The 24,624-nt window shown below is 47.6% G+C and overlaps 1 protein-coding gene across 1 annotated transcript; it reads left to right on the top strand.

Annotated features, from left to right (window-relative positions):
* The first annotated feature begins 1,893 nt into the window (after positions 1 to 1,893).
* Positions 1,894 to 14,619, top strand: LOC128299514 (chitin synthase chs-2-like). The gene is made up of 9 exons (XM_053035504.1): positions 1,894 to 1,974; positions 5,496 to 5,731; positions 6,025 to 6,519; positions 6,590 to 6,780; positions 8,756 to 9,295; positions 9,368 to 9,632; positions 9,705 to 11,310; positions 12,566 to 12,731; positions 12,823 to 14,619. The coding sequence occupies exons 1-9, from the start codon at positions 1,898 to 1,900 to the stop codon at positions 13,993 to 13,995; spliced, it is 4,749 nt and encodes a 1,582-aa protein (XP_052891464.1). The 5' UTR covers positions 1,894 to 1,897; the 3' UTR covers positions 13,996 to 14,619.
* The last annotated feature ends 10,005 nt before the right edge of the window (positions 14,620 to 24,624 follow it).

The raw sequence follows: 24,624 nt of genomic DNA, 5'->3' as shown, positions 1-24,624 counted from the left end.
TCCTTCTCCAACGGCACTCCAGAACTATACAGCTCCGCCGTGCCAACAATCAACACCAGCTAGCCCTTACGATATTCGAAATTAAGCACAACTTTTTTTTGGGGTTGCTTCGTTTGAAAATTTCCTTCTTGTTACACACAATGTTCATCCCGGATGGCATTGTGTGCCATCGCACTGCGAGTGGTCAAGTAGGGAAAACCCTTTCTCGAAAGGTGCTGCAGAGTGATGTAATGAGTTACTTTTCCACTAAGCAAATGAACTACGTACAGTAAATTTAAGCTTCCCATGCGAAAGGCTACAATTAATTGGATTTTTAAGGTGATTTTGCATTTTCTCCTTCACTAAACTTACACTCCGGTAGTGCTTGATATCCGGCAGTATTGCTTACGTATTACGCAGCGTTCGAAAAATCACGCCCACAAATCACGTGTGCCTAATTGATAGGCAATAATCATCCAATCCAGTAATAAACTCAACAACACCCCGATGATCTTTTTCGCCTCGTGTTGCACTTTCCGATAATCGCCACACGGATTTCCCTCCACCCAAACAACCATTATTTGATGTTCGCTTCAAAACAATATCTCCACCCGCGGCATGTTCTAATTTATTTTAACGGTTCATTATCGATACCAAAACCTTTCCGTTGCCGGCACCGTAACACTTGACAGCTCGCACGTCTCTAAGCGTGAAACGTTGCCCACACGAGCACCGGAAACGGTCTGCCATTTCCAGCGCAACCCCAACTATTGACTCCGACACCGATCACTTATCACCCGCACCTTCGCCGACAAGCGGAACGACCAGATACCGGAACGATTATGGGGCACGACCAGAAGCCGTTAATGCAGCCGTAAGCCCTTTCTGCTCGGGACCAACAGTGTGCCCGGCGGGGCCACCCGGCAGAAGCGCACACGATGCTTTCGCTTGTTGCTGCCGCTAACGATAACGATCCCATAGGTTGGCAATCTTTAGGAAGCAATCAATTCCAACAAGTTGATAAGCGCCAAGTACATCCCGCCCCCCAGAACGACACTCCGCTTGGAAATGGTAGTGGGGCCCCTGGAGGGCAACACCAACGCCATTCCATTACGCTGATTTGATGGATATTGAAATGCGGTGCGTTTTCGGGCGTATCCACCGAATGTCACCGTGCGACTGGCGGCGTTTCGTTCGCCCACCGGGCGAAACCTTCCGCTCCGGCCATCTTCTGGACTGGGGGGGGGAGGGGCACACTCGAAAGAAGAGCCCTGCTGTCACAATCTCAATCGGTACGATCACTACGGAAACAAGTAAAGTGCATTTAATTGATAAGCGACATATGACGCGATGGACGATATCGGCAGCGGCTTGTCACGGGCCATTCGGTTGACCCGCTTGGTGCGCGCTGACGGGTCTGAGAGTCTCCAGTCGCGTTTTATCCCTCCGTACGGACGAAACCAACAGTCGCCCAAGCCCTTTTCAACCACAAACGGTGGTCATTCGATCGGTGCGTTGGTTTCCTATTCCCCCGCCTGCGATACCTGTGAAGAAGGCGTGTGTTTGTTTACCCAATTGATTGAATTTCGATTACGGACAGGAGCGTGTGAGTTTTCCCAGTGTGGTGCTCAAAGGTGTGTTTCCCAAACCCTGGAACCCTTTTTCCAACGGGGGGTGCGGGCGTCCAACCACCCAAAGTGTAATGTGATTATCGATTCGAAATTTTCCCGCTTTGTGTCCCGGGGCAGGTGTCAAAATTGCCCTCGTATCATTAAACTCCACTTCCCGGAACGGTGCCTTGTACCCGAGTGAACCAGAGTGAATGGTTGATAACAAAAAGGCATACCAAAAAGGTTGGAAAGTTATTGAAAAGCGATTGCATCACCCGAACTGGGTGCCGCACGAGTAGTGCAGAAGCATGAAGAACAACGGCACCATGAACTACTTTACCGAATCGTCCGACGAGGACGACGAGGAGACGGTCATGATCAAAAAGTACGTAAAATGAAGAAAACTTTTGCGTTTTCTCAACACCCACAGGCCCACCCCATCTCTCACCCAACGCAGGTGGAAGGGTGAGAGATCGAGAAGAACGATCCAGAATGTTCGCTGACGTGGATCTTCCATTGAGCTTGGGGTGTGTGTGTGTGTGTGGTTCTGCTGGAATCGAGCAGCAAACGAAAACGTACACACAAAATATGGCGGATAGGGGGGCAAAAAATATGATTCAGTTTTAATAAAAATTGACTCAATTGAATATTCAATAAGAAATTTTCCTAATAATATATTTTTTCGCGCTCCACTTCGGCTTCAGACAGATGGGTTTGGGCGATAAAGTTTGTGGGCACTCCAATCATTTCTCTCGTCTACCTCCAGGAATGGGGGAGGGTTCCCGGTCCCCCCCTGCTCATGATGATGAAAACATCATTACTAAAAAGAACCGAGCGTGAGGAGAAGCGAGGAGAAAAAAAGCTCAAGAAAATCGAATCCACTAACCGACCGCCGACCGACCGTCGGCGCACCCCGTATCGGGTGCTTCCTCTTCCCACAGGAAACGCACGGAAATACGGAAGGCCGCCCAAAGCGTGGGCTAAAGAATATGTATTCAGATTTATGGAAATCTGATCATATTTCGTAAAAGCGAGTTTTCCTTCAATTATCCACATCCCAAAAAAGCTGCGCTCCCGCAACCCGTGGAACCGTGGTGCCACGGACGGATGGATGTGCAGATATTCGCAAAATGACGATGGTGAGATGTACTCGTTTAATGGAATGATGATGGCGTAGCATCCGCTGTGTGTCGCCCATAATCAGCGGCCATTACAGTGAAAACGTACGGCCATACCGTGCGTTTTAACTGCTGCGCTTTCATCTCAAGTGGTTTTACTGCTTCGGAGTGGTGGTTAACGGGAACGCGCGAAGAGAGGCATGTTTGGCGTGGGGGAAGTCTCTACCCCTCTACCCCCACTCTATTCCACGTGCGGCCTGGTCAGCGGTAAACTTTATGATACGCGACGGGTGATTTACCGTTGTGACAAATGTACCGGAGAGTTGTTCGAACTTGTTTTACAAAAGTACACCACCCCTTGTCGCAACGGGGGTGTCGGGGCGCTGGGGAAGGCTTGTTTGTTCGGTACTCAAGGGTGATTGTTTTGGATGTGTGAATGAATTGTTTTCGCTAGATGAAACAAAATAGTCATCAGTTAAAAGAACGACACTTACGTTTGCCGCACACCATTGACTTTAATCAATTCGATACAAATTTCAATCGAGCAAACAGTAGCAATATGAGAACTTGTCTTACTACAAATTATGTTATCTTTAAACCAAATATAAAGGAGGTTTGTTTCCGTATATCAAATAGTTGTAAATAACTCGATCCAAGCAAGCAAGAAAAGTTACCTTGAAAAAAGAGGTGAATCACTTTCAGATCACTCATTTCACTCATGAACCCGAATGAATCTTCAAACGGAATGAATAACTCTCAATCGCTCTTCAGGAGATTCATGATTCCTGTTAGATTTATGAATCCTCAATGATTAATAACTCCTCAACTATTCATAAATCGTTAGAGATTTATGTCTCCTTAAAGATTCACAAATCCCCAGTCTTATCTATGAATTATGACCTAGAATAGTTGCTTCTAGCAATCTCGTTTCTCGTGAATCTTCAGGGATTTTTGTACCGATAGTGCGGATAATATTTCGAGAGTCTACTAATGATTTGAAAATTCATATGAATGATTCTTCTCAAACGATGCATTAGACTCTAACCACTATTTGATACCCATTATTCCTCACATCCATGGCGCATTACATTGTTGCTTCCCTGTGCTGTAACTCACCTTCGCGGAACGAAATTTACCCAGTTTGCTGAAATATCCTGGTTCCGACATTCATGTGTTGCGGACGTGAATGTGTGCACCAGCTGCGGAATTCTTAAAATCGAATTTCGAACCATTCCCCACCCCACTACACGCCCCCATGTTGCGAACTCCACACGGCACGCAGAGCGTATGAATCACGAAAACAACACGCACCCGTCACCCGTCATACATCAACCGAATTTTGATGTGCAAAACCATCACCGTTAACACGCCCGCCTGTACTGTGGAAGCGAAAATTTGAAATGATCCGTCGTGCGTCGCTCCATCGGCAGCGTCCACCGTGTTAACGCTTTCCGCCCTGTAACGCTCATCCGGAATTTTTGACGTTTACTCATACCCGTCGTTGTGACCCACGGGTCGACGCGGAAGAAGTAGCAAAGATCCGGATCCGTTCACCTGAAGGAAACACCCGGTGCAAGTAAATAAAGCGAAATATCTACCCCGCCGATCGGGTGGAGCCACCATTTTGACTCGGTTAGGCTTTTTCTCCCCACCAAACCGGGGCCACTGTTTCCAGCGAAACCACGGTAATAAAAGGTGGGCGAACTTTTTGTCCGCTTTGGCACATATCGGTTCTAGTCACGGGTAAACAACGTTTCGCTTTTATGCGCATTGATTGGAACCATTTTCAACCCTGCCTGTGCGGCGCGCGCTGCATGAACAACAACAACCTTATCAATCAATTTGAGTTTTCAATTCAAACCATGCTGTTTTCTTCCATGCCCCCGCGGTTCTTCGCTGGAGCACTCAGCAGCCGCAAAAGGGCGTCCAACAGGGCGTTTTTCTTCCCCGGGCTTAGACGTAGTGCATTAGCGAACCTCGTTACTATTTTTCAACGGATCCAAATGACCTCACCTAGATGAAGACGTACAACACTGGTGGGTGAACTGGTGAACTAGCCGCTAAGCGCCACGGTCCATCGAAATCCGGAAAAGGTGCATTGCATAGCCGGCGCTACCGATAAGATTCCGCGATACCGCGATTCGATTGATTGGGATTTTCCTCGCATGCCTCCGGTTTTCCACCATCGGAACGGAATGGTAGCGAACGAGCAATATCCTCCGGAACTATCCGTACAGAACCATAAATCAGGTTGGATCATAAATTTTACCCTACGGCCATCGCCCCCAACTGCGGGACAGGAGACGCTCCAACACCGACTAATTGTTGCTGCAGTGTGCGTGGCAATACATGCAGCCTTCCGGTTTGGCATTTGCGCCACCACTGGTACGATCACACTGACCAAACGCCATTGTTCCCATTCTGTGGCAATCTGAAGCGCTTACGCAACGGAGTACACAAGCGTTACATGCACGCCCGGTATTCAGGGCGTCTTTGTCGTGCTTCACCTTTGCTGCGGGTTTATTTATTCATCCCGTTCGTCCCGTTCGAAGATCTTTGCACCACCCGAAGGACAGCGCTGGGAGCGGAAGTGGGATGGAACGTTAACTTGCAAGCCATTAAATTTATCACCACCGATGGAGTCTAATTAAATTGTGTTTGATGTTTTGATTAACAATATCGAGTGCCCAGGCCCGGACGCCCATTTCGCTGGAAAGGCCCCATCCCACTCGTTACTCGGCACTGGACGGTGCTAACTGCGTCGTTCGATCTTGCGTTTTCGTTCCAGAGTCCAGCAGGACAACAAACTATGGGACTCGTTCCAGGATCCGCCAATACCGCAGACATCCGGTTCGGCCGCCAGCCGGGAGTATCTGCTCGTGTTCGTCAAAGGGCTGAAGGTGTTTACCTACATCTTCGTGTTTCTCGTCATTCTGGCCAGTGCGTGCTTTGCCAAGATGTCCTTCCTGCTGATGGTGTCCAACATCAAGGAGGGTACCAAGAACCGTTACTGTGACGTCCGGCGTGAGTAAACCCGCTTGTGTCCATTTTCATTTTGCAGCCTCCACGCAAGGTGTAGAGCGAGAAGCATTTCATAGCGATAATGACCGATAGCGGGCAGCTGGGACAAGCTGTTATTCCTACAGCGTTACATATGCTTGTTGATTAATGTAACGCGTGACTTATCGATGAAATGTTTCTCGCTCGAATGGAGATACAAATCACAAGGATAGCTTTTCTTTAATCATTCAGTGGAGCATTCCGCCGGGGGAATGCTTTCTTACACGCAAGTTGGCCCATTACTGTTTCATTCGCAGAGCCCGACAAGCAGTTCGAGGCGTACATTCCACGCGAACAACGGGTGGCCTGGATGTGGGCAATTGTGTTCTCCTTTGCCGTGCCCGAGATCGGGACCTTCATCCGGGCGTCACGCATTTGCTTCTTCAAGAACATTCCCCGTCCTTCCTGGGGCCAGCTGCTGATGGTTACGGTCATGGAAAGCTTCCATGTGATTGGGCTGGCGATTCTTGCGTTTCTCGTGTACCCGAACCTGGACGTCGTTAAGGCGGCCATGCTGACGAACTGTGTCTGTCTCGTGCCGGCCATTGGCGGGCTGCTATCCCGCTCGCCCAAGGAGTCCAAGCTGGCGTTCAAGTACTTTTTCGATCTGCTTGCGATCAGTGCCCAGCTCACCGGGTACGTGGTGTGGCCACTGCTCAGCAACCAGTTCGAGCTATGGTTCATCCCGGGGGCCATTTTTCTCGTATCGTGTCACTGGTGGGAAAACTACCTTTCCCAGAAAAGTCTTCTGCGTAGGTATCCCATTAAAGAAAAAGTCTTACTGCACAGTCTCATCCATTTCTTTTCCGGCACAACCAACAGGACCAATCGCTTCGTTTGCGGCTGTGCGTGAAAAATTGACCGACTGCCGATACCAGACCCACCTGCTGATCGCACCGTACAAAATTTTGCTCTTCCTTGGCGCCTGCATCTATCTCTCGGAACAATCGGTGTCCGATTTCTTCGGCCTGTTTGATAGTGGCTGGGGAAATCACACCATCACCGTACGCGAGGTAATTGAAGCTGCGCGTTCGGGTGGCACTTTCGGGGGGGGCAAGATTCCCACCCACCGAAACATTTCGCATCTCTTCCCTTCGATCATCACTCCGGCTTGTCGAACAGATCGCCCCTCGGTGCTTGTACTTCGCACTGCACAAAATGTTCCCTCTCGTGTCGCTTTTTCCATATTGTTGTTTTCCCTTTTTTTTCGTTAAGAACGTGACTACAATGATGCTCACCGGATTACCACGATCCACTCTCGTCCACGCTCGCTTTACATGCGGCAATTGTTTTTTTTTTCTGTTGTTTCCCTTCCCGCGCAAATTACTATTTCGCCAAATCGAAGGATCAGATACGCCATTAGCCTTGCCGGAGTGTTGGGAGGGATTTTGATCCTATCCGGTTGGGTACGCCCGGTGGTATCATCGGTTGACATCGACGTAACGTCGCTGCGCCATAAAATCCAACAACTGTGCAACTAGCTCGCTTGTGGCCCGTTGTGGCCCACGGTCGAGCCCGTTAGATAAATCGTTAATCCAGCTGTGATGATGATTCTGGCGCTCGTTCCACTTTCAACGATAACCGCGCGACGGTTGCCGATGTGACGATCGATCGGCCACAGACATCAACGTGGAGCGCCATATTTTTCTCTTCTTTTGCAATTTACTTTATGCACTGGATTTATGCTTTTTGCTTTGCATTACTTTAGTCTATGCATCACCAGTCAATCCTGTTAAAGGGCAAACATTTGATAACACTCTATCGTGCTTGTTTCGAGAAAGTTATTGTTTTACAAAATGAAATACGCCAGCAGCACTCATTTGCGGTAGGTTTTGGTAAAATTTTCTCTTTACAAAATACCATCTATCGATATCTGTTTTTAACACCAGAGACAAAGCCTTTTTGATATGTTTCATGAATTTTAAATTAAAAATCCATCATGGCCTACTGTTATTGTAACATATTCCGAATGTGACTGTTATCAAAGCCATTACGCCTCGTACAAAACTTTATAATGGAACAAGAGAATTGGTGTCCCATCGTCAAAGGCATGTGTAAAGCATCGAATTCGCTACTCCAGCAGCATGTACGCAACAGAATACGCACACAAAGCATTGTTTATTTTCCAAATTTGATGAAAGCCTGCTGCTTTTCCTGTTTTCCTTTTTTTACTTTTTTGGACGGGGAGTAAAATAATTCCCCACTAATGAAACCCTATTTAATTATTACCAATTGGCGTATGCTTTTTTTTCTTGCCACTTGTTTGCACTCCACCCCCAAAAAACGCAAATGAAAGCGACCACGTACAGGCAACGCAAACAGTGACGCGTACGCGAGCGTATACGTTACCGAATGCGGGAACGGGCAATTATACCGAAAAAACCTTAAATAGTACCATAATTTTACCGTGAAACAAACTTTACTTCCATTTCAATGTGCCGCAATTATCTTCCATTTTCCGATCGTTCCGTTGGGTTGGGTCGTTTTTTCTTGATATCCGCGTTTTTTTTTTTTTGCTATCCAAACAAAAATGCACACCATTGCGGAGCGCCAATCACATTAATTGGTTGAACGAGTACTTTACATCCGCAAAGCGGATGAAATCACTCACCGGCCCATTCCGCTGCTGCAGCGTGTCGGCACGCAGACACGCCGCTGGTGGAACAGATTGAATTAAATTATTTGCACATGCAGGAGGCGGGAGCATCACAATCGCACAATATGGACTGCGTGAATTTACTTAGAGGAACGGGAAAAATAATATATCCACCACTGCAACGCACACTTCAAAGCCGTCCGCCAAAAAATGTTTTAAAAAAATGCATGCCCCACGCACCACACTAAACGCCGTTACGCTATAATCACCCCGTGCCGGTTGCACAAAATGGTTTCATTAATTAATTCATATCGTTTAATTTGCCATTAAAATGGGCGATCAAGCTGCATTCGGCTCGGCGCTGTTTCATGCCCTCTCCCTGTCCTTTGTAGATGGAAGCCGTGCTGAACGAAAAGTTCCCGGACCTCTCGTCCATCACGTCCGATCTGGAGGTGCATGAAATATTTCCCACCAGCAATGCCATCGTCTGGACCACCGTCACGCACATCCTGTGTGCGTACCTGTGCTACATCTTCAGCAAGTTCGCGTGCAAAATCCAGATCCAAAGCTTCTCGATGGCATTCCCCATTAACCTGAGCGTCCCAGTTACCGTCACGCTACTGCTCGTGTTTTGCGGTCTGCGGGAAGCGGATGTCTGTGCGTTCGATAACATCCTGCCGGATTACATCTTTTTCCGCATGCCACCGATTTACTACCTGTTCGATTATGTTGTAAATGAATTCTCCTGGCTCTGGTTGCTGTGGCTGCTGTCCCAGACCTGGATCACGCGCCATCTTTGGATGGCGAAAAGTGATCGAAATGCCTCGACAGAGAAACTCTTTGTCACACCGATGTACGACAGTCTCCTGATAGATCAAAGCGTAGCAATGAATCGCCGTCGTGAGGATCAGGAAGACTTTGTCAAGAAAATTGTAAGTGGGTTAGTAAGTCGAATGAGAGCACTAGGGTATTAATGGAAAGCTATTCTCTCCCCCTCCCAAAAGGATATGGTGAAAGTAAAAGACACCGAAAAGGCGAACGAAATCGATGCGAAGGCTCACGAAGGCAAGAACGACAAGATCAAACCGTACGATCGCATCCCACAGATCTTCATTTGCGCGACCATGTGGCACGAAAACAAGGAGGAATTGATGGAGTTTTTAAAATCGATCCTTCGACTCGACGAAGATCAGTGCGCGCGACGGATGGCGATGAAGCACATCCAGGCGAACAAGGATGACATCGATCCGGACTACTACGATCTTGAGAGTATGTACTGGACGGAGATGGGGGAAGCGTTTTCTTTTTTTACTTTAGATCGTGTACTTTTTTGCCTTGTAGCACACATTTTCTTCGACGATGCCTTCGTAAATGACAAATCCAAGTGTGAGAGTGCCGATGCCTCCCCACTGAACGCGTACGTGAAAACACTCATCAACCACATCGAGGAAGCGGCACTGGAAGTATACAAAACCAAGATGCGCGTGTATCCACCGACGAAGATAGTCACGCCGTACGGTGGTCGCCTGATCTGGACACTGCCCGGGCGGACGAAAATGATAGCGCATCTCAAGGACAAGAACAAGATACGGCATAAGAAGCGCTGGTCTCAGGTCATGTACATGTACTACCTGCTCGGCTATCGGATCATGCAGCTGAACACGTCACCCGAGCGCAAGATGGTCATCGCCCAAAACACGTACCTGCTGGCACTGGATGGGGACATCGATTTTCAGCCGAATGCCGTCTCGCTGCTGGTCGGCCGAATGAAGGTCGATCCCGATCTGGGAGCGGCCTGCGGGCGCATCCATCCGGTCGGTACGGGCCCGATGGTATGGTACCAGATCTTCGAGTACGCCATCGGGCATTGGCTGCAGAAGGCCACCGAACACGTGATCGGTTGCGTGCTGTGTTCTCCCGGTTGTTTTTCGCTCTTCCGCGGCCGAGCGCTGATGGAGAACTCGGTCATGAAGAAGTACACGACCAAGTCGGACCAGGCACGGCACTACGTGCAGTACGATCAGGGCGAAGATCGGTGGCTGTGCACGCTGCTGTTGAAGCAGAAATTCCGCGTCGAATATTCGGCCGCCTCGGACGCCTACACTCACGCCCCGGAAGGATTTAACGAGTTCTACAACCAGCGGCGCCGTTGGGTTCCCTCCACCATTGCCAACATTTTTGATCTGCTAGCGGACGCGAAACGTGTCGTCAAGACGAACAACAGCATCTCGATGCCGTACATCGTCTACCAGTGCATGCTCATGTTCGGTACGATCCTCGGCCCGGGCACGATCTTCCTCATGATGGTCGGTGCGTTGGTGGCCGTGTTTCGCATCGACATCTGGACCTCGTTCCTCTGGAACGGTGTGCCACTCGCCGGGTTTATGGCCATCTGCTACTGGATGAAGCAAAAGTATCAACTGATTGCGGCCTTCTTCATATCGGCCATCTACTCGCTGGTCATGATGGCCGTACTCGTCGGTATTGTCGTGCAGGTGATGGAGGACGGTATACTTGCGCCCTCGTCGGTGTTCTTCGTCGCTGTTGCCCTTCAGATCGTGATTACCGGGCTGCTGCATCCGCAGGAAATGGAAGCATTGCCAGCCGGGCTGGTCTACTACATTACGATTCCTTCCATGTACATGCTGCTCGTCATCTACTCCGTGTTCAACATGAACGACGTGTCCTGGGGCACTCGGGAAAACCCGGTGGACGCTGCCAAGAAGGCACCGCCACCGACGGCCGCCCCACCGGGAAAGATGCAAAAAATTCTCGGCTATCTCCGGTCGCCCGATAAGGAAGAGAACGGTTCGATAGACATCTCGATCAATGGGCTGTTTCGCTGTTTGCTCTGCACGCATCCGAAGGCCAGCGCCGAAAAGGAGCAGATCGCTCAAATTGCTGCATCCCTGAGCGATATTAGTGTGAAAATGAAGGCACTGGAAATGTAAGTACCGAATCGAAACCAACAACCGCTGTTACCTTACCACCCAATTCTTCACATTCGCTGATGGTTTCCTCCCGGGAAAATGAGTTTCAATCAAATTAAAACACAATTTATATTCCGTTTTCACGTTTCTCCGAGGCGTATGATGGGGCCCACACTTTACGCGTAATATCGTAATATCGTCCCTCCCTTACATCGAACCTAAGAGGCTGTGCATATTTGCATTTATTTACTGGCACCCTTGTAAAAATGAGAAGCGGAATGGAGAGAAAAAAAATGCCGCTCAGAATGTTTACACAATCGTTGTCTCAGACAAACTTTTTACGAGAAGCACCACCGGTGACGATGACTGTCGTTGCAGCACACTGCACGCTTATTTTCCACTCCTAACAACCGTTTGCATTCGCTCACCCCCGTCATTCGACATTCGACACCACCAGCTTCGTCGAAGTACTTGAGGAGTTTCCCCGGAGGCACTGGAATGGAGTGGAAAAAAAAAATGCTGCTCGTTGATGATTTTCCCTTGCTCGCGTTTACAATTTTGCACATAATTTTAAGTAGTTTTCTACCCAAATCATCCCCAAGCCTCATCATCCCCCCTCCGAACCGCCTAGCTAACACTGCGATAATAACATCTACGACATGCCCATGCACGTCCTCCTCCAAGCCAGGTACGGAAAGGACGAACCCGTCTAAATGCAATTCCCGTGTCGTCGCGCAACACTAAACATGGTGCACGGTCGTTGCCGTTGCGTTTATCACCCACCGGATATCCTTCCCTCGTTCCGCGCCTCAATTCGTCCCCTCGCTTCCATTGACTTACCCAATATTTTTACAGCCCGACCGCTGGAACTGGTGTTGCTTCCACTTCGAGTACGAATATCATCGAGCGTAACGTGCTTCCTATTGCTTCGCTAAGTCTTTAAAATCCCCACCCTTGGTTTGAGCTCTGGCAAAACGCAAACTCCCCCTGCTTGTACATGATCCGGTACATCCGCACGCTATCCTCGGCACGTTTGGGGACGGAGATAGGCAGGAAGCATTTGCTGTCAAGCAGAAAGCGAATCTTACCTTACGCTTCCCGGAGCGCATCAGCATCGCACAGGATTCTCAGTGTACGATTTTCCGCTTCTTTACACCCCTCGCGGGCTGTTTTCGTATATTTTTGTTGTTGTTGTTGTCACTTTTCTTCCTTGCCGACTGTCGACTCGACGCGACTCAACTCACGAACGGGGATCCGTATTTATTTTTTCAGGAAATTAACCGGCAACGTCAGCGTAATGAGATCAGACGACGAAGATGATGACATCGGCAGTCTCGATATGCATCGCCCGGAAGGTAGTCGCGGCCCGTCCTCACCCTCCTCAACCTCCGGCGCTACGTCACCGATCCAGACGGTGAAAAATGATTCGCTCGAAGAGGTAAGCTTCGACGGCGAGACATGCGAATGCTTGTTGTGTGATGATCATGTTTTTTTTTTCCTCCCCTTCTTCACTCGAACTCCCGAACCAGCCTGAGAAGCAGATTAACTATCTTCCGGATTGGTTGTACGATGTGGATCTGAAGAACGGTGACACTGAAACGATATCTGCCTCGGAGGAACTGTTCTGGATTGAGCTAATCGAGAAGTACCTCAAACCGCTCGATCTGTCCGCGAAGCAAAAGGACGAGATGAAGTCACAGCTGAAGGGTCTCCGCGATCTGGCCGTGTTTGCCTTCGTGATGGCGAACGCACTCTTTGTCCTGGTCATCTTTCTGCTGCAGCTGAAGAAACAGGAGCTGCACATCGAGTGGTGGTTCAACGTGAAGAACAAGATCAGCTTCGACGAGAGCACCGTTGAGATTATGGTCCGCCGGGAGTACCTCGAGCTCGAACCGATCGGGCTGGTGTTTGTGATGTTTTTCGGCTTGATTCTCATCATCCAGTTTATCGCCATGCTGATGCATCGTTTCGGCACGATCTCGCAGATTCTCGCCTCGACCGAGTTGAACTGGTATTGTTCGAAGAAGGCGAAGGATATGTCGCTCGATGCGGAACTGCGCGAGAACGCGGTCGAAATCGCGCGCCGTCTGCAGCGCCCCAAACCACAGTGGGACGAGGAAGATCTGGAAGACGAGCAGAAAGCAATTGGACGACGCGATACGATCCATCGCATACTCTACCAGCACAAAAACAAACAGGACTGGAGCAATCTGGAGGCGAACTTCAAGCGCAACTACTACAAGGATGGTGAATTGGACCTGGGTCACCGGCTCACACTCAGCCGCAAAACGCTGAACGTGCTCGATACGCGCCGCAAATCGATGGCGGAACAGCGAAAGATCCGCAAATCGATCATCCGAGGTCAGAACCCGTACGACTCCGGTGGTGATCTTTGGTATCCGGACGAACCACCGCATCAGCAGAATTCTCCCGGTGCACGATCGTACAGTGGTGGCGGTGGCGGTGGTAATCGGAAGCGTAGCAGCGCCAACCGTGGCGGTCGTCAGTCGGCCAACAGCGGTCTCGGTGCCGGAGGTCGTACCAACTTTGCGTACCAAGTGGATGACGATTTCGATGATAACTTTTCCGACGAAGACACCCGCGAACGCGTGCAGTACCGCCGACCGACGGTGGAGTTGGAGATGGCCGAACGGGCAAACCGGCCACCGAAGAATCGAAAGAGCCGAGTTGCCTTCGCATAGTTGGCCACTTCGGGGTGTGCTGGCGCACTGGCAAAGAGTACAAGACACCGAAAGTAACAAATTACTGCTCATGAGGTTCCTGTTGAGTTGACGCAAACTTCCGCAAACTGCTGTGGATGCGGTTAAGATGAAGCTCCCGCTACCATCAACCAACGATACGCCAACTCTAGCAACACAGTGCGAGCGAAACGAGTCAACAGTGAAGAACAAAAAAAAGCCACCCCCAAAACGAAAGTTTCTTCCGTGCAAGATGAGCTTCACCGAGCGACAACAAAGCAACAACAACAAACAAAAAAAAACACATCCCCCCCCCTGCTACTCGGCGAGAAATGATGAAGGAACCGGAAGATTATAGCTCAACACGAGTGGAACGTAGCGTTCGGATAGGAGTGCCAAACCAGAAGCGTTGAGCAGTTTCTCATTTTCACAAAACTATTTGACTGCAGGCCACCGAAACCAGGGCAGGGCGCAACCAGCAACACATTCCACAACCCCTAGCGACGCGTTACGACATCCTCCGAGCAATCGCTTACCCACGCTCGGTACGATTTTTCACTGTACTGATCCAAGGAAGGAAATTTAATCACTTCTACAAATGATTATCATAATAAACTTTTCCTCTAGTGCAACTGGGTGAAATTTTGCTTTGCCCCGGTGTTGAAGTTGACGGTGGAACGGTGGGACCGCTATGGACGGGTTACACGGGTTATTTCTGTTGTTGGTGCAGTTTTTTTTCTTTTTGTGTGTTACGCTTCAAACTTACCCAACGCTGACTTTTGGAGCAAAATGTTACCAACCCTCCCCGGGCACGGAAGGAAGTTTGCCGACTTTACCCCGACGGAATCACTCGTTCGTAGTAAAGTAATTCCCTCCTGCCCGTTACTGATAACCAACGCCTTCCGGTGCCCGCGCTGTAACCCACAAGTCAACGAGGTCCCACCCTTCAGGTCCCTTGTGTGTTTAGTTTCGGACAAAAAATAAATCAAACTTCATAGCCGTAGCACAGTTTTATCACAACTCATTCGTTCTCAAGCCGCCGCTCAACAGTGTTCCGCTGTCCACCGGTCCGTGGACCACAACCAGCGCACCACATTCAAAGCAACTCGTGTTGATTTATTAGAATAGCTTGCTTGGCTGGCTTGGGTACTATTTTCTTATCGCTTTCACTGCAAGGGTACGCTTTGTTTACATCGGGAAGAAACATTTTGAATCATTGCAAAAAACGGGTGAAGTTTGCACAGTTCTGCACCACGGATGGATGGATGTTGTGGTTCCGCAAACAACATATGCGCTTTCCACCGCAAGGCGACTTCCCATCGGGTCCAGGCTGTAAAGGGGTCCAGGTCCATGGCAAACAAACGACTCGTGACCGTCCCTGTTCATCAATCAATTGCTTCTCACATCGCTTCACTTCAATTCGATTTGGCATGAACGGGCGCGATATTTTATGACACCGATTATGATTTTATTGCACAAAATGGTTCCCTTTCTCTCCGTTCCAATTTTCCGCCCGGGTCATCACGGCTTCCTGGGTCACTTTCGGACGGGAGAAAGCCTTTTGCGTGCTAAATTCTTTTCCCCTCCCCCAACCCAACACGAAGAATGTGAAATCACTCCATTTAGTTCCACTTTATGTGACAATGTCCATTTTTCCACTCACTTGGTTCCATTTTGATTTCGACCCGAAAGAATTCCATCCATACCGATGGCGCTCGCAAGTAAAGTGGGTGTACCAAAGCGGCACAGATTTGTCCGTTTTTGGGAGAAGCCTGGGGAGGAATAAAAAATGGCTGCGCGTATTACTACACCCTTTTTTATGGCACGTCAACTACACTGGTCGTTGAGAGGACCGCGCGTTGCAGCGTAAACTATTGACTGAAATTATGGTTTGGCTTAACTTTTTTTTTCCCTATGAGTACAACAATTCATTTCAATATATTTATTCACGTACGATCAGCGGACAAAGCGAGCGTATTGTTGTGCTACTATTTCACACAACACCACCACCACCAATCGTTATCACTCGGTCGGTTGTGGTGTGCGTTTTAAACAACTATGCGATATTTTTGCGTAATGATCAAACGAACTTTTCCACCTCGTTTACACCCAATAATACGTCCAGAATGCAGTAATTAAAATTCTGTTTCCTACAGACATCAAAATACCACAAAACCAACACCACGTGATGATGGGGAACGAGAGAGAGAGAGCGAACAAAAAAGTTTATATGAAGCATTCACGCCAATACACACAATACAAAACGTAAAACTAGAAAACAGCAACATCACATTTCATTTTACTAAACACACAGCAATAATGTATGTTGCCATCCATAATATTAACGATTTTATTTCCCCAAACCACCCAAGTCTAAGCCCACCGATTCATAATCAGCGAATGTGAGCAATAAAAATTACGCTTGTAACAATACAACGGGCACCCAACGGTAGTGATCGTACCGGTGTAAAATAATTTTATTTTATATTGAACATTTTCCACTTCGAATCCCATCTGCAATGAAATCAGTTTGTTTTTTTTTTCTTTCCATCCCTTTTTGCTTAATTTTATGTGCTCGCTTCCACGGCAGTAAAATATCAAACGTTATAACGACGCTCGTTAACAACAGTGCCCAACAGTTCGGCCACCATCGCCATCGGCCTTAAACGGCCCTTTTCGTAAAGCATAATTGCCGTACAAACGATGTGCAACAGCTGAATTCTGGACGCAATTCTGGGCTGTTCGGTTTACTGGTTAAAGGACCAAAGGACCGCTAAACATGTCAACGAAGTACATTTACATAGAAAGGGAGGCATAGAAATGCTCGATAAAAGTGAACAGCAACCGATACAAACACTAATCAGCTGAGTAATGATAAGCGCAGCTACGACCACGGCCAGGACTGACACATTTTCTCACACGAAACTGGGTCAATATAAGAGTTCCCCTTTTCAGATTATGCTTCCCTACTTCAAAACTTCTCAACATCGCGTTGCTGACTGCTTTAATGGCTTATCCCTGACTGCTGTCACAAGACCCACTATTTCCCAGTAGCCCCCAGCAAGCCGACGGCCGTATGTCATATAAGTCCGTGATGTGGCGTGGAATACGATTGTTCGGATTTGTATTCGCTCGATTGGAAAGTTTATTCAACGCAGCACCCGTTCGTGTCGGTCCTTAACCCTGTCTCCCGTCGCTTCTACATACTGGCACAACAAAGAACTGGCGGAAGTGTAAAATCAATGAACCATCCACAAAAGATTTCATGCACTGGCATTCGGAGTCCTTCGTCCTGCCCCACAATACGCACATCGAGCGGCAAATGCAGCGGCAATAGTACAATAAAAACCAACCACACGACACAAAGCTTTATCGGTAACTTTGCTGCCCTTCGGACCCATCCCCACCAAAACGATGGGAACGGATCGAAGTGTTCGTTACTTTGGAAAACAAAATACAACCAAACGGATAAACCCCATTATTGCAGGCAAAAGCGAAGCTATTGCGGACAACCCGGAACCCGGGTGGACCGCAGCGTTGGGGCACGCTCGAACGGCTGGTACCGGAGCCGTCTCACGCCAAAACCTTCGAGCCTTCGAACCAAAACAAACCAGTAATGAAAATCGATAGTAATGAAAAAAGTTTTCCTATGATTTTCCACACCATCACGCGTATCGTCTTCCGCTTGGTCCGCTGTCCCGCTGTCGGTTCGATCTCATTGTCAACGGAATCGTTAAAATTTTCATTCCCTCTTCCGTCCAGGCATCCTTGGGGTTGGGGTAACGCTATGAGACGTATAACGCTCATAACCGGCCAAACGACGTATACAAAGTTTTACAACTCTTTCCCACTCGGTTCTTACGTTTTTTTATCCTTGTTTTGTTTCTTGTTATACGTTCTCGCATCGCATTTCGAGCGTGCTGTATTGTAATCGGTGGGTGAAGCGAGAATGCCGGGAATGGACAGGAACTTTGCGAGAAGCTCCCTACATCAGCTCCCCATTCCATAACAATTTTAACTCGAGCCATTTTTTTTGGTTGCTTTCCGCTACACCGGAACAAAAAAATAAAGAAAGGAATATACTATCCGAAGTGCCAGCGAGAGCTTTGCAGAAAAAAAGGAAAAGGAACTCCCACCAAAATCCAGTTACTTCCGGTTTGAATATCGTAAAAATACAAACTCTCCTTCCACAGACGACGATCACAAACACACACAGACACACTGCCTGTTTCTCTTCCAGCAATCAAACGCTTAAGCACTTCCCAAATCGAGATCGATCGACAACTTTTCCACTTCGGCTACACTCTTCCGAAGGGAACCCTCCAAGGGCAACATCGGGGGGGGGGCTAGAACACGGGATGCTAGAAATATCGAGCAGTGTCGAAACTTTTACAATCATCATACACACGAACGCGACCCGGTTTTTTTTTTGTTTGCGGATGCGAAAACTCTCGCTGCAAAACCCCGGAACAGCACCACCAGCAACGAACTCTTTCTGGGCACAATTGCGGGATCCAGTTTCTGCCGGTTTGATTTTATCAATCGTATTAAACAAATCGCATCCTTTTGTAGTGTGGGTAATGTTCGAGTCTCAAACTTAGTCCCTGGCAGGAGGAGCAGAATCTAATTTGCAATGTTCAATAAAAACGCAAACGAATGGCTTTGACGTTCATTAACATTCTGGCGTGAAAGCTAAACCAATATTGTGCAGCGAGTTAGATCCAGACTGCGAGATCAGATGATTAGAATTACACCGGCCAATCGAACCGGGCATAGGTGTTTAAAGCTCACCCTTTTCTTGGTGTAAAAGATATCCTTTTTCCTCCTCTTAATTATTTACTGCCACTTAGATTATTCATGGCACTTTTCCATGGCTAAAATGCCATTCTACTATCCTCATTACACCCAAAAAAACATCCAACCCGCATCAGATATCGTGCTCATTACGAGCGAGACACTTAAAGCTGATAAATGTATCACCCGTGATGCATCTTTTGCACAATTTCCAACACCCAAATCTACGTGCCCATCAGCCGACGGTGCGGTACACCAACTGCTACAAAACTCTGTCAGTTAGCATTTCATCACACTCGCCACCCAAACAAACGCGCCCAAGCGAGGATCGTTTGGTGCTCATTGAATAAGTGAGAGCAAAACATTAAATACTTTACCGGAAAAGAGAGATCATATCGTACCGACACCAAACAAAGGAAAGAAGAAAAACTACTTTGCTACGAAACCAAACCACCCAGCTAGAACTGTGACCGATGTCGGACCCGCCTGGCAAAGCGCAAAAGGACACTAGCGCTGGCTGACGTACTTTTAAATTAGTTCGCATCATGCAGACTGCGCCGAGGCGTCCATCCCGCCGTCCTGCACATTGCACTGACTGTCGACTCGTGGACACCATGAAGACACCATTTTCCAGCGCTTTTTTCGGTTATGTTTCCCTGCGCCACAGTGTTCGCCACCGTCTCCGTTGGTCGCTTCGTGAAACGGTTGATCCTCCGCACTCCGCGGTCAAGAGCTTGCTAGCAGTAGCTGACGGCACTGATGAGTGCTGCATAAAATTGCATCCTATCATAGCACTCAGCACGATGTAAGCCTGCGCGCACCACCGTGAATGCAAAACTTGCTTTTGTTTTGTACGAAAATAATGACAGCATAGAAAAAAAAAATCCCCGACCCGATAGCACAAAGTGCTTCTCCACCCTCCATCGTGGCATGGAACCCGGGCATCGGGGAGAGCGCTTAGTCGGTAATATAATTTGCTCTGGCGCTTCCGCTGGCACCGGTGGCACACTTTGCTCCACATTTCGTCCAGTTCACAACGCAGCAAATTCGGTGGTCAAATACCACGGGGGACCCCGATGCCGACGCCCATGGGACGCGAATATAATGCTCGGATGCAGCACAGCATTCTCCAGCTCGTCGATCCTTCAGTATTCCTTCAGTCTCCACGGTTGGGGGGTTTGGGAAAATTGTTGTGAATGCCAGGCGGGGGAGATATTCCAGCAGCAAAGAAAGCATGCTGGATAAATAAGCACGAATGCTCGCGTCTCATCCCACCTGCTGAACCCCGGAGGATTTAATTGAGCACAATTCGCTGGGAGAAGAAAGCAAACAATTCCAGTAATAATAACGCTCACCTTCTACTCGATCCATCCAAACTAAACCGGCTGCGTAAGTTCGTTTACTATTTAAACACCGTCAACTCACCTCGAAACGAGAACTCAACCGAACACGGGTGCATTGCTGGGTAAGCTCTGGAAAAAAAACCTTCCGAGAATATTCAGCAGCATTCAAACAACTTTTAATGGGAAACCACAGAGCATCGTTGTGCACAAAACCACAAACCGTTGACTTTTGATCCGGCGATCCGATTTCAGCATGAGCAGCAAACTATCAGAAAAGAGTTTAAAGGTAGCAAGCAGGTAATGATTCTATCAACGTCAATCCTTATTAGACTGTCGCATCTGCAAAAATACACAAGTTCAGCATACCTCACAAGCATAAATCAACCCTTCTTGCTGCATAATTCATAAAACTAAAACCATTGCACTCCGCATAACCGCCTGCGTGTGGAACGCATCACAACGTGGAACGTTTGTCGCGTGGCAAATTGAGCAGCACAATGAGGATCCGTCGCCCACCTGGCTACCCTCCCGATCATCGGTTGTTCCGGTAGCACATCTTCCCAAACAAAACTTCTTCTACTCCTCCTCGCGACGGCAGGAGGAATCGCTTGATAGCATGCATTTATAATAACTTTTCTCATTCGGAATGCAAACAATAAATATTTTTACGAGTAAATTATCACTTTTTCCTTCCGTTTTTGCTCACCCCCCACCAACCCACCCACTCACTCACTCGTCCTGAGTCATGGGCGCACCTCTGGCGCAATTTGACGGTGTGCATATGTGGGCAGAAAGTTTTCCATCGATGAAACACTTGCTGGAGAAGAACTGCTGACGAAAAATCATAAAACTACCGCTCACGATCCGCGCATCCGGCGCGACGATGGGTTACCCGCTTTGTGATGGGCGCCCGCATACGAATGCAACTCCAACGATTCAATACCATTTGGGTCGTGAAAAATCGTTTAAAGTAAGTGCATTCGCTCACCAGCCCTGCGAAGATACTAGCGATGACACCCGAAAACTTTTAGTCAATTGCCACACGCAACTGAATGTCTATGTGTGTGTGTGTACGTATGAATGTGTTTGGCTGTGAAGCAATTTCCACACCGGAGGCTTTCCACTCCGTCGATCGTGCGCGAAAAGGGGCGAAGGCAATAAAACAAACCCTTGGCAGGCTTTGCTGCTGACTGCTTACAGAGCACTCGGTTCAACCCCAGCGCAAAAATGGGTTGGGAACTGTTGTGGGACGGATCTCCCAACGGGAATGTTAAAGGTTGGTTCCGGTGCACGGATGGCAGAAAAACTTAATGCCATGGCACGCCGAGCCCTGGCACGGGTACGGGAGTGGCGCAATTTAAAGTTGCAACTATTTCACCAAACTCTTCCACCGACACCTTTTTGCTGCGTTTCTTAACGTTTTCTTTCCTTGCGGTGAGGATCGCCGGCCTCCTTACCGTGCGCTATAACTTCAGCATCTTCGGCCGTTTTGCAAAAGGTTCCCCCGCTCGAGATTCTCAAGATAATCAACAAAACTTACAACAACGACGTCCTTACAAAGCGGGCGAACAAATTCAAGTGCACTGGAAAAGATGAAACTTAGATCTAGCCGCCCGAAGCACGACGATCCCCACGGGAAGTGGCCCCCGGGAAGTGGTTTTCAGTGCTTGCCGGCTGTCTTCACCAGTAGCTCACCGACGCCAAGAGTTTGATAACTACGCCCGGTGCAAAAACGAGCCAATGTGCACGAGGGATTCGTTGGACAACCGCTCGCCGGTCGGTGAGTGAATTTTCGGTCCGTCCGCTCCACCGACCAATCAGTAGAACATGCAAACGAAAACAAAAAAAAACACCGACTCTTCCCCTCATATGCCGACCATCGGGTGGTTTGTTTTATCGCAGTATTTTTTTTATATGCCGCTTGCCCACTCCCAAGCGACTGTTTTTCTTTCGCTGGTCGAAAAACCACCAACCAAACCACCGACCGGACCGGTGGTGGAAAATTGCAAGAACCGGAATTAATTGCCGCCTACTCGCAGGAGATTACAGCAAGGAGCATAAATAAAAGTTATTACTCACTCGACCAGCGACCAGTAATCTCGGACTTCTGCATACACCGACCGTAAACCACCAACCACCACACACACACACAAACACTGAATGGCAAAGAAAGCTGCTACTATGATGTGCCGCTATAGTCCCTCGAAAGTAGGGATGGGTTGATCCGACCTTTTGCCGGATCGGATCAATCCGGTATGCTCCGGGGCCGGAGCGCGCTCTGGATCATGATTCCGCGCTCCGGATTTTAATTTCAGGCTTTGCGGCTTTTGCGCCCCATTACTTATACCAATATGCTATTCCATACATAAGTTTTATAGAAAAAAAATACAAACATGGCGACATAATACTGAAACAAATATTTGTCAATAAACTCACCATGGTTATCAACAGCATAACCTAGCAAAACAATGCAATGCAACCCCGTGCAATGCAAAACAATGCAGTGCAATGGACCGAATTAGTAAAGTAACCTTACACTTCAAGAACTTTTATGATATCTAATGTGCCCTGTGAAATCTATAGTGGGCAGTTGTAACATTCCATTGAGTAGTAATTGTAACAGGAGCATTTGTGTGATTATTTTACACTTAACATTCTTTAATCGATCGATAAAATGTTTGTTTCCTTTTTACTACAGATATTAATTAGCTTGTAAAGCGTAAATTTGTTAATGGAAGCAAGAATCTAACGCAAATTGAATATATTTTTGATCTTCTTGTAGCAAAAATACTAACACCCCAATGCGCATAATCAACGTGTTAAGGATTCATAAAAAAGGAGAGAGCTTACGAGAGAGACGAACGAGAACAAACAATTTTGAGCGCAAATAGTCTGACACGTGTGTATGAAACAGCCGCTCGCCGTGCTTTAACATACGTGTGCAAACAGGAAAGATATACACTACAGGTTGAGCAACAGGACCACCATGAGATCGTTTCTTCCTTGCTCTTCGCTTATACTCTCAAATTGTGTGTGCTCTCACCTAGTTCATCTCACATGGGAAACATTCTCACTATAGGCGCTCCGACTGATCCACGAAATTTCATACAAAATTGGATGATCCGGACTCAAAAAATCCGGACCTACCGGAATCATTCTCACTATAGAAACACCGGCTGCTCCGGATCTTCATACAAAAGCCGGACTCAAAACTCCGGACCTAGTGGAATTATTCTCACTATACAAACTCCGGCTGCTCCGGATCTTCATACAAAAGCCGGACTCAAAACAGCTGGACCTAGTGGAATTATTCTCACTATGAAAACTCCGGCTGATCCGGATCGCCGGATCTATCATGTGTGCGTTGCTTTGCGGCGTTTTGTCGTAATTTTACTTTGACTGTTATTATTGTGTTTTACTTATTGTCGGTAATTATCGATTTTATTATAGATTTATATGAAAATTAAACGGTTTTTGAGGGGGTTAAGCAAAAAATTTTAAAATTATTTCCAAGTGGCAAAAATTTCCATGTAAATAAAAAAAAGTCTCAGTGATTTATAATCAAATTGAACGAATTTGAGTTCGCCAAACTAATTTCAGCAATATTTTCTTGGGTTAATTTGACTTTTTTTGTATTGTTGAGTATGTTTGCTAAGCAGTTTTGGCAGTATGCGAGATCCATCAGTTTTCTTATGGGTTATGTTATAAATTATCTTTAAATCAACTTTATAGGAGTAGTTTTGCTAAATCGCATGATTTTCAGTTTTGTTGTTTAAAAATAGTCCAGTAGTTCCAGTGATTTTTAAAAAATGTCCTATGGTTTTCTTGTCGTTTTCACATGTTTTCAATGCATTTAAATCCCTGTTTAGCTTATTATAACTCTGATCGAAAGCGTTCTCACTATAAAAAAATTTCCTGAACTATTATTGCAAGCATATTGATTGAAACCGGATCACTCGGAATCAATCGGAATCACTTTTATGGATCGGATCGGACTCAGTACTGTATCGGATCGGATCGGAATCATGATTCCGGCCCGGAGCGCTCATCTCTACTCGAAAGAGATTACAACCACCAACGCCGTTTCCATGGAGCAGCACCGTAGCCGTCCCATGTGAACCGTTTTTCGCTCATTTTAACCTCAATTTTCCACTGATTTTTGATGGACCATGAACTGTGGGGGGCCAATACGGTTTGTGCTGCACGTTCCCCTTACCATGCAGTACTTATCAGACAAAGGAGCAAAGACCACTGACAGCAGTCAATACCATGCCTTCCAGGGATGTTACAGAATGCTTCTTGGCAGTCAGGAATTTGGTAGCGCTTCCAGGAATACAGGTCAATTCAACGCTACCTTTAGTGTCGATTTTGCAAAACAGTAAATCCAGGTGATGATGGTCCATCAACCTGCGAGCACTCGTCTATCTCATCAACTCCTCAAAAGCTGCAACGAAAAGCAACATAGTTTGCTTATTGAATTTAGCCGAAAATAAAA

This window comes from Anopheles moucheti, chromosome 2 (assembly GCF_943734755.1).
Source record: "Anopheles moucheti chromosome 2, idAnoMoucSN_F20_07, whole genome shotgun sequence".
NCBI lineage: Eukaryota > Metazoa > Arthropoda > Insecta > Diptera > Culicidae > Anopheles > Anopheles moucheti.
The sequence above is the reverse complement of the archived record's forward strand: the minus strand, read 5'-3'. Positions and strand labels throughout refer to the sequence as shown.

What these genes read in the sequence shown, in the direction of transcription:
- LOC128299514 (XM_053035504.1), top strand. Translation starts at nt 1,898, where the DNA reads ATGAAGAACAACGGCACCATGAACTACTTTACCGAATCGTCCGACGAG. An exon ending in GAGACGGTCATGATCAAAAA is followed by an intron (nt 1,975 to 5,495) that starts GTACGTAAAATG and finishes TTTTCGTTCCAG; the next exon opens with AGTCCAGCAGGACAACAAAC. An exon ending in GGACTACTACGATCTTGAGA is followed by an intron (nt 9,633 to 9,704) that starts GTATGTACTGGA and finishes TTTGCCTTGTAG; the next exon opens with CACACATTTTCTTCGACGAT.